The following is an 11114-nucleotide window of genomic DNA, read 5'->3' on the forward strand; positions in this document are numbered from 1 at the left end:
TTCCGGCTAGGAACCCTCCAACCACAAGGGATGAACTCAGATTTCTCCAGTTTCCTCATTTCCCCTCCCTTCACCTTGTCTCAGTCCCAACCCTCGAACTCAGCACCACCTCCCTAACCTGCAATCTTCTTCCTGACCTCTCTGCCCCCACCCCCACTCCGGCCTATCACCCTCACCTTAACCTCCTTCCACCTATCGCATTTCCAATGCCCCTCCCCCAAGTCCCTCCTCCCTACCTTTTATCTTAGCCTGCTTGGCACACTCTCCTCATACCTGAAGAAGGGCTCATGCCAGAAACATCGATTCTCCTGCTCCTTGGATGCTGCTTGACCTGCTGCGCTTTTCTATAGGTGATGATGTCATCTCATTTCCCGATCAGTCGAAGCAAACACTCTGAGACATAGTATGGCTCTATCTTCTTCATCTTTATTCTGAGCCCTGAAGAGACAGCGAACACCCATGTACAGAAAGACATGAGTTCTCTGTCTTCTCTTGAACAGCAGACTCATAAGGAATTATACAGTCACATACAGAGAGCAGCATCCAAATAAAGCAACATCTGTATTGATTGGGTGACTGTTACAATCAGTGAGTATCAACAGTAAAGATTAAGCCATCTTGCATTACACAATGGATGTACTTCACCATATCAAACCAATACCCTGCCTCCAGCACTTCACTGTTCACTGTAAGTTCTTATCTAGTCAAAGTCAAGCTCGCTGAGCCTTTGTCAAGGAATCCTGAACTTGGCTCTTGCCCTACCTGCTCATACTTTATACACTTTCTCAGTGAGTGATCGTGGTTGACACAGAGGGAGATAGAGAGATAGAGAGAGAGAGATGGGGGGGGCGGGGGGGAAGAGAACGGAGAGGAAAATAAATCACCATTTGCCTGACATGGAAAATGGCAAATTCTTAATTAGAGCATAAAATCCCTACAGTGTGGAAGCAGGCCATTTGGCCCATCGAGTTCACACCTTTTCTCCAACAGCACCCCACCCAGACCAACCCCCATCCCCATTACTCCGCATTGTCCTTCGCTAATCCATCCCTGGACATTATGGGCAACTTAGGATAGACAATCTACCTAACCTAGGAGGTAAAAACAATGACTGCAGATGCTGGAAACCAGATTCTGGATTAGTGGTGCTGGAAGAGCACAGCAGTTCAGGCAGCATCCAAGGAGAAGCAAAATCGACGTTTCGGGCAGACTCCAAACACATTTAGCAACTCAACATTTTGCATCCATGAGGGGCTGTGTGGCATCAACGGCAGTAGAAGCATACCCCAAAACAATCTTCAATCTCATGACCTGGTATATCCCCAAACAACCATTACAATCAAGCCAGAAGATTAACGCCCTGGTTCACAAGAGTGTGCAAGAGGGCACACCAACAGCATTAATAGGCATACCGAAAAATGAGGTGTCAACCTGGTGAAGCTACCAAACAAGACTATGTGTTTGCCAAACATCATCAGCAGCAAGTTATAGACAGAATTAAGTGATTCTACAACTAATGGATCTGATCCAAATACTGCAGTCCTGCCACATCCAGTCGTGAGTGGTGGTGGACAATTAAGCAACTCACTGGAGGAGAAGGCTGCACCCAAATATCTCCATCCTCAATGACAGAAGAGCCAACACTTCATTGCAAAAGATAAGACTGAAGCATTTGCAGCAATTTTCAGCCAGAAGTGCCAAGTGGATGATTCATCTCGTAGCCCCCAACATCCCAGATGTCAATCTTAAACCAATAGGATAGTCTTTGCACTATGTTCCCTGACAACATGCTGGCAATAATACTGAGGACTTGTGCTTCAGAACTTGCCACCAATATTTCAGTCAAATTCTTCTGCATCACTCTAGTTACTTGTTTTTAGTCACATAAAAGATTTTTTTTTTCATTTTTGCCTCCTCCAGAATATTTAATGCTACTGCAAGCTGGGACATGGTGAGTCAATGTTCAAAAATCATAAAAATGAGGTAAGCTTGATAGAACACCTGGTCTTTTCCTGCCCATTATCTTTTTATGTTCATATAAATCTTTTCTTACATTTCTCTAGCATCTGGATGCTTTTAAATAACAAAATAATGGCTGTGCTTCTTTCTCTTCTAATTCATGATGTCTTTGCAAAGGGGATAAAGCTATGGGAAGATCAACAGAAGTCAATATGCTAAAGTACAATTCTAGAAGAAATCACTGGACAAAGTAGCTAAACCTGAAGGCATAGACCAAAAGCAATATCTACTTACTACTGCTACTGAAATAGTGCAATTGTGCACCAACAATGATTTCAATGGTTCAAGCCATTCAACTCATTGACTCAATAAGTCAGTAAGGGAAGCTTGAGAAATTTTTTGAAGAAACTGTTTTTTGCTTTTCAAGTTCATGCACAAAGATTGAGAGATTACAGAACATGGATGTACATTGTGGTAACACACATAAAATGATCATTGTTCAAACAATTAAGTTTTTTAAATGTTAGATTCCCAAATTGTGTTTGCACTCATCAGAACCCAATATATGTCATCAGAATTAGTAACTAGTGCACACCTTTTCTTGAGCACAATGGAGGAAAGAAAGGAAGTTCTTAAAAACCAAAGTGAAGCCTCTCAAAAGTGTTATTTTTAACTCATTGCAGATGTCTCAGAGTTCAGAATCAAACAAACTTAGTTGCAAAACACTAAAATCACTTTTATTCTAGTACTTTTAAATTTACAATTAATCTTACTTTCACCACAATTTCAAAGAAAATCGACGTTACAGGATGAAAGTGGTGAGAACTTCAGAAAAAAATCAGAATTAATGTCTATAAAAATATTAATTTAATAAATGTCACAACTCACTGACTTAGTGAGCAGGAGTGGATTTCCTAACGTCTCAAATGTGAAAAAGTTTCATCAAATTATCAATGTTCCTGATTTTGTCAGGTTTCTGTACTTAACAAGAAAGTAACTGTTCATTACAAAAAAGTTTTTACTCAATAGCAATTAAGAAATATAAATTGTTAATTTGCAACTCTCTATAGAGAGGCTTTGCCTTTTGTCATCATGCACATGTGCACTATGCACTGCTGACATTTGTGCAGACATGTTTATGAGAACCAGCACATGCTTTATATCTGATTCAGCTTTAAGGTTGGTTTGGTTAATGAGGAACAAGCGCTCTGAAGGGGGAGCTGGCAGGTGTAAAAGGGGAAGAATAGGAGGCAGTTATGAAGGGTGATAAGAGGGGTAGCAGATTGGGGTAGGGGGTGTGGAAGAAGCGAGAAGAGATGACAATTTTGGGAATTGGGGGAGAAGGGACAGCTGTGAAGGAGCAGTAGTCCCGGTCACCTCCACCGCCCTCCACATCACCACCCCCATCCTCAAGTTCCCTGTCCGCCCTGACTTCCTCTGCTTCTTTTTTGCACATGCACAGCTCCATTGCATGTTACATCAATGGAATTCTATGTTATGTTGTAACATTCCTGGAATTGTTACAACATGTGCAGCTGCAAGCAGGTACGTGGTATCAGCATTTTAAAAGGTCCCCTTTCATAAACAACTGAACATACAAAGACAGACAAGACACAGTAAAGGGTGGAAAAGGAAAACAAATTTCAGGGAAACACTACTCGATAGCATTAGATTGGACCACAGGAGCTGATTTCTTTAGATTTCTTGCAATTCCTTTTATTTTTGCTGCTGACAAGTGTCACAAAGCTAGTCCTTTTTTTGCTAAAAGCTGTTCCTTGACTCAAGGACACTCCGTCCTTAATATTTTTCAGAGTAATAAACCAGGCCAGGCTCCGACCAGACAGACTTGGTACAGAGATGAAAAGGATTTTGAGAGGCCTTTTGTTTATATGTAAACAGATGAGACATCAGGCCAAAGTGGTCATGTTTTAGACAGAGGATTGGTCAGCTCTCTTAGTTGAGCAGTTCAGTTTAGTCCAGAACTGGTTGTGAATTCAACAGTGAGCTGTGTGGAAACTCTCTCTTCAGTCCATCTAACTTCAACCTGTAAGCATCTGGCCTTTTTTTGTAATTGCGTTTTAAAGAGGGTTTGCTTATTGAGACTGTTGTATATATTTGGAACAGCATACTTAAGTCTAGTTTGGATAGACTGAGTTCTGTGGGGGTTTTTTATTCTGTTATTTGTGTTTCATTGTGTAATTTTGAGAGTAGATTTTTTTTTGTCTGTTTTAAACCTGGTAGTCGACCTCGCTAACTTAATCCGGGTAAGTTTCACTGTACACTTACCAAAACAAATTGCAAAGTTTTATGGTCTGGGATGCCTTCTTCAGAATGTTTTGAGTGGTCTGGCCTACTCCATAACACAAGGTTGAACACAGACAAATGCTCTCTTTCTTTCACTACTTCAGAATTCATCCTTCCACTGTCTTTGACTGTATTTTATTCCTCCTTCAAGTCAGGGTTGGAGGATTTGAGCTCTAGGGAGAGGCTGAATAGGCTGGGGCTGTTTTCCCTGGAGCATTGGAGGCTGAGTGGTGACCTCAGAGGTTTATAAAATCATGAGGAGCATGGATAGGATAAATATAGAAAGCCTTTCCCTGAGGTGGGGGAATCCAGAACTAGAGGGCAAACCTTTAGGGTGAGAAGGGAAAGATTTAAAAGGGGCTTAAGGGGCAACCTTTTCACAGATTAGGTTAGGATATCTGGTCGGTCTGGATGAGTTGGATCAAAAAGGATCTGTTTCCGAGCTGTACATCTCTGTGACTCTACGACTCTTAACAGGAGATTTGCAGACAAAGATGCAAGGAAGACATCTAGCAAGACTGGAGACTTTCATGTACTCCATACAGAAGACAAGTGCAGAGAGGGAGGTTTTTTTTTTGACACTTTCATTTTGTAGGCTGTAGGTCACCTGGTTAGAAACCAATCAAAACATTGCTGTCAACCAGCTGTCCTTCAGTCAGAACCCATCGGCACCATGGTGCTTGCTTCTGCTCTCACCACTCCAAGAAAAGTTTGTATATAACTCAATGTACTCCAGTAAAAGTGATTTTTCAAGCTCTAACATTCTCTTTGCACAGTTTTCTTGGTTTCAAGCACTATGTTCCTTTTTTTCAAAAGTCCCAAAAAAAGATGAAAGAAATAATAAGATGTGGTCTTCACAAATGGAAAGCTATTTTCCCCAGTTTGGGGCATGGAACAGGAGATCTTCAGTTTCTTGAGAAGGCCTGCTAGAAGAGGCATTTAATCAAAAGGCATGAGTTAAACATCAACAGAACTGGAACCAATGTCCCTGTGGACATTTTTACTCGTGGTTGGGAGCATTAAAACAATAAAGCATGAAAAGGTTGCATAATGCATGTCAGGTCAACTTTTCCATTGAGAATATAGTAAGGACAGTGGGAAATCGAAGAGGAAAATAAGACTGGCAAAGGGTGAATATGGTCATCAAATGGCACATACTGTAGTTAATTGGCATAAGGAGGGGTTGTTCCTTGGGACAAAGCAGGGGAAAGAGAGTGCTTTGAAATCTAGACAATGTCTAGAATATTTAGTAAATACTGGTACAAGATATTGTTTAAGTAATAAGATAAACAGTAGGTTAAAATGTTGAAACAGATGATAGAGTTAATTTATGCACAGAAAATTGGTGGGCAGAATGTTCTGGAAAGGTTGTCTATGCTTAGACTGAATAAATTGCCGAATTCAAATGGCTTGTATCCAGTCTTTGCCCGATTCTTTCTTCATACTGCGTAGGTCGAGGATCTTACATGGCACCGACTTCCAGAAACAGAAGCCAATGTGTTGGCCACCAACCAGCGTGTGTGGATGCACAGCCTTTGTAGAACACTGTTTGGCAACCAGGGATGCAAGCGAAGTGCAAGGGGAGGTAAGAGAAGCACTTGACATCATCTTCCAAGCTTACTTAGATACATCCCTAGCCACACCAGGCTAGTCTGTTTAACATCAGTATTGGGTAAGATCTTAAGAATTAACAGGCAAGGAAAAAACTAGCAGATACTTGGAAAGTTTCTGTAAAGGAGAGCCAGTCCACATTTCTAAAAGACAGGCAAGTCTGAAGGAATTTTTATGAAGTTGATAAGGGAAATACAATAAATTTCAAATAAAGCTTATGACAAAATAACACCTACGAAGCCAGTTAACACAATTGAGGTTCATGTAAGAAAAGGGTTAGTGTCAGCTTAGGTTAAGGACAGAAAAATGAGGCATGGTAAATAATATTTTTCAAATGAGTTTTTCAGGCGCGAGCCAGGCCACACAGCAAGCTTATATCTTCCCATCAAAATTTCCCAACTTTGCAATAATACCAAACTTTGATGTGTAACAGACAGTGAGGATTACACCAATTGACTGTAACAGAATACAGATACACGACTAGAATGGGCAGATTGAATTTTATACAGAGAAATGTGAGGAGATGCATATTGGCAGAAGGAAGAGTGACAGATTCATAGAATTATAGATTATATAGGCTAAATGGCATAGTTATAAACAATGTGCAGATACAGAGCAAAATAGAGGTTCATGTGCTTATATCTTTGAAGACAGTAGCTGCAAAGCACACAAGATCTTAGTCTTCATAAATAATGGTTTGAGTACACAGGCAGGGAATATGCTGAACCTTCATAAAACCATGGTTTAGGCCACTGTTGCTTCTAATTCTGGTCACAATATGCTAGCAAGAATATCAGGGTTCATGAGAGAACGCAGAGATTTACCAAAACTGCTTGAGAGAGGAGGGATTTTAATTACATGGTTGAGAAGCTGGGATGGTTCTTGGACAAAAAAAAGTTTGAGGGAAGATTAGTTATGGGTACATTAAATTATAAATATGCTTAAGTAAGGTAGAGCGATAAAAGCTGTTGTATCTAACCAACTGTACAAGAACCAGAGGGCAAAGATTTAAAGGTTTGAGGTAAGAACTACAAGGGAGAAGTGACAAAAATGCTTGCTTTGTACAGCAGCTGGCAATGACTTGAAACTTGATTTCGAAGCTCCTTGGATGCTGCCTGAACTGCTGTGCTCTTCCAGCACCACTAATCCAGAATCTGGTTTCCAGCATCTGCAGTCATTGCTTTTACCTCAATGACTTGAAACTTGCTACCTATGGAGGTGGTAAAAGAGCAGATGATCAATGCTTTCAAAATAAAGCTGAATGTGCATTTTGAGGAAATAAACTTCAAGCAGCTCAGTTTTAGAGCAGGGGAGTGGCACTGATTGGATTGACCCACAGAGAACTTGCATGTAGTGGACAGGCTGAATGACCTCCTGGTGTTCTGTAAAGACACTATGATAATGTTTTGAAATGACAACCTGATCTCTGTGCATAGAGCTATCAAACTGCATGATGAAATTATTAATTTTGGGCATCAGCCACTTGTCAAACAGTCCACCAAGAGTTAATCTTGAAATGGTAGCATTATACATTTTAATTATTTCCACTGATTTAAATTCTCCTAACAATTCTCATATTGTGCAACGTGCATCATAGTCAGTAAAAAGAAAACTGCCTGTGGCTGTTTGGATGTACTGTTAAAATGGCTGAGGAAACAATTCACTTAACAAAACTAAAGAAGACACAAACTGTCTGCCTTAACTGTTTTTATCACAATTACATCACACAAAATGGAGTTAGCATTAGCAAATTAGAAAGAACTACAACAACAGGATCAGTTCAGGACAATGAACTGAAAGTAATGTTTGTGGAAGTGACTTGGAATTTATTTTAACGTCTAAATGGAATGATAATGGACAACAAGGAAGTGTCAATCTGATTATAAATTATTCCTAATAAATTATGTTCACTATGCTCTTCCATGTATTGTCAGTAACATAAAATGATCCAACTTTAAAGCTTTTATTAAAAATGTGGACAAATCAAAAATCAAGTAACGAAGTGATTCGCACCTGGGTTAAAAGACAAGCAAGGGTTCCTGAATAGGTTTTTTTTCCAATCTAGAAAATACCTCAATCTGACATGTTTGATCCATTACAATTTCATTCAATGTGTTAGCAGGGTCAGGATCCTGGGCCTGGATAGGATGAATTGCTCATCATTACCTGGATGGCATCTAGTGGAATGGATTGCTCAATTATTCAAGAACTTGCCTGATTTTTACTCCAATGAAATCAAAGGAATGGAACTCTAGTGGGTTCTATACGAATTGATAAAGATGTTTTGCCAGATTTCTATGCATACAGTGAAGAAACAAAAATATTCTCAACAGTCTGAATGTTCTTATTCCTGGTCATTAACTAATTAACCTTGCTGGAAGTGAACTTGTATGGATTTCATAAGGACAGTATCAAGCTTGTATGGGATGACCCTGCCAACATCACTGTCGGAATGTATAAATGAGCAATGGTCATTTGGAAAGGATATTGAAAAACAGGTTATACCTGCAGACCATAACCAAGCACAAGTCACTGTTTTCAGCAGAGTGTAAAATATGTTGGGGAACATAATGAAAACATTTGTTTTAAAATTCAGTGAAAAAAATTAGTTTCTCAAGGAGCACTAGGATATTACATATACAGATAGTTTACAGTTTTATCACACAAATACAAATTAAGATCATATATAGATTACAACCAATAAATTCTTTTGCAATGCATTAAATACTTGAAGAGTGAGCTGATTTTCGGAGTCTGAAGTTTAAAGTTAGTGCAAATGCATAGTTGCATGATGCCACAATTACAGAAACACACTTTTTCCATAACCAGGGTGCGAGGAAGGAGAGAGAGTGAACATTTGCCTTTGATACAAGAATACCACAAGTAAAATTCTGTGCTACTTCACATTTCTAGGGGAAAAATGACTTGAAATATTCAACCACTTCAGTCTTCACAGAAGCAATGTCACAGTCCTAATTTTTTAAATTTGTAAATAAAATGTCACGTAAAAATCCAAAATAGAGTTATTCAGTCACAAATTGAGCACATTTACAGCTCCAGAGTTAAAAGCACGCCATTTAAAATGACCACAGGCAAAGCTAAAACAGAAAGCACCATGGCCTACTTCCTAATTAAAGAGGTTTTGCAACTTACGCTGGTGAATCCTTTCAATGCCATTATTCTCACCTACTTCATTCCAACATTAAAGTTTTCAAGTTCCCATTTTAAAATGTCTTGGTAAAATAAAGAATTGATTTTCCTCCAGCTCAATCAAGACAAAGAACTATATACATAAGTAATTTTAAACACCCTGGTTGTAGAAGCCACACGGCACAGTACTTCCTCTATTTGCTAATCTGTGAACTTCAGAAGCTGTACACAGCAGCTTCCCGGATTGGCTAAAGAACACGTATATTATAAGAGCTGGCACGGATTGGTCTAGAATGATCACATATGAGCTCTAGGAGGACATAGCATTCTTTGTTTACATATAGGTACTGTTTTCATTTTAATTAAAAGTTTTCACAAAGACTTCTTCAATGTGAGAACCATGAGATGTGAAACGGCTGGATATAAACAGCAGGAAACAGAATTAAAAACCTTGTAAGAAAGTTTTGCTTAGCATGCACTTCAGTTGTATCTGTAACCACAACTTGACATTTTATCACATACACTTAATAATTTACAAAAATATTGCGGTAGTACCAAGCGATAAAGTTTTAAGATGGTGTTTCAACAGCAGAACTGTATTTAGAAATAATTTTAATCTTTTAGTTTAAACATCAAGTTCTGATAACAACAAGATAACTGGTTGCCAGAGGTCACATAAGCTGAAGGCAACAGAGCATTAAGATGACAAACAATTGAAGTCAGGTCATAGACAAGTAGAGAGTTACTCAGGAATGATTTGAAAGTTGAGGAAAAAAAGTTCTCTGATGGAAAAGGCATTTCACCCTGCCAGTTTGTCCAGAGAGACGACCATGTAATGTTTACCTTTGAGGAGGTCAAATAGCTATTCGACGAAGTATCTTGGTCAATTGTTAAAGTTTAATTGATGATAAATACATCAGATTTTTGAGTTAGCTATAAATGTAATGTACACGGAATCAACATCTAGTCCTAAATTAGCAAATAAGTTTGAGAAAATATGCATACTATGTGAATATTCATGTGATTATAATTTGCCTGCTAGTCTGTCAGGATAACTGTTTGACAGTCGCTTACTACTGAGCATACTGAAACTGAAAATCTATCAAAACAATATTTAGAGGATATTCAGGAAGAGATAACTTTATTAATCATCTTGAAGCTATCAGTGTAGAATTCCTTGACCAACACATACAGCAAGTTACAAGTGATTATTTTAAACAATGTTGCTTCAAAATGATTATTTTAAATGGATTAAATTGGTTGCATTTCTGTCCAGAACGATAAAACTTTTGCCTTACTTCTTACAGCGTTTCGTCATTGGTTGCACTGATATAGCCATGACAACCATGTAAGCAATATAAATTAGGACACAGAAAGGACGTCGAAAATGAGCTTTCAGCCACTGTTAAGTGTTTGAATTTTAATTAATAAAATAATTCTTTTTATTTTTCTTGAAGGGTATTATAGAGTCATGGAGTCATAGAGATGTACAACATGGAAACAGACACTTCGGTCCAACCTGTCCATGCCGACCAGATATCCCAACCCAATCTAGTCCCACCTGCCAGCATCCGTCCCATATCCCTCCAAACCCTTTCTATTCATATACCCATCCAAATGCCTCTTAAATGTTGCAAGTGTACCAGCCTCCACCACTTCCTCTGGCAGCTCATTCCATACACGTATCACCCTCTGTGAAAAAGTCGCCCCTTAGGTCTCGTTTATATCTTTCCCCTTTCAACCTAAACCTATGCCCTCTAGTTCTGGACTCCCTGACCCCAGGGAAAGGACTTTGTCTATTTATCCTATCCATGCCCCTCATAATTTTGTAAACCTCTGTAAGGACGCCCCTCAGCCTCCGACAGTCCAGGGAAAACAGCCCCAGCCTGTTCAGCGTCTCCCTATAGCTCAAATCCTCCAACCCTGGCAACATCCTTGTAAATCTTTTCTGATCCCTTTCAATGTTTCACAACATCTTTCCGATAGAAAGGAGACCAGAATTGCATGCAATATTCCAACAGTGGCCTAACCAATGTCCTGTACAGCCGCAACATGATCTCCCAACTCCTATACTCAATACTCTGACCAAT

At 39.2% G+C, this 11114-nt stretch overlaps 1 protein-coding gene across 4 annotated transcripts in view; it reads right to left on the reverse strand.

Annotated features, from left to right (window-relative positions):
• The window catches only part of osbpl9 (oxysterol binding protein-like 9), a 172236-nt gene that overhangs the window by 100983 nt on the left and 60139 nt on the right, over positions 1 to 11114 (reverse strand). The window contains exon 1 of one of the 4 annotated variants that reach the window (XM_043699206.1): positions 9028 to 9194. The exons of 2 other annotated variants lie outside the window; for them this stretch is intronic. In XM_043699206.1, the coding sequence (XP_043555141.1) occupies positions 9028 to 9051 (24 nt within the window). In that variant the 5' untranslated portion in view covers positions 9052 to 9194. Of the gene's footprint in view, positions 1 to 9027; positions 9195 to 11114 lie in introns of those variants that run through there. One more of the 4 variants, XM_043699207.1, reaches the window with a different exon arrangement.

The sequence above is a fragment of the Chiloscyllium plagiosum genome, chromosome 11 (assembly GCF_004010195.1).
Source record: "Chiloscyllium plagiosum isolate BGI_BamShark_2017 chromosome 11, ASM401019v2, whole genome shotgun sequence".
Classification (NCBI taxonomy): Eukaryota; Metazoa; Chordata; class Chondrichthyes; order Orectolobiformes; family Hemiscylliidae; genus Chiloscyllium; species Chiloscyllium plagiosum.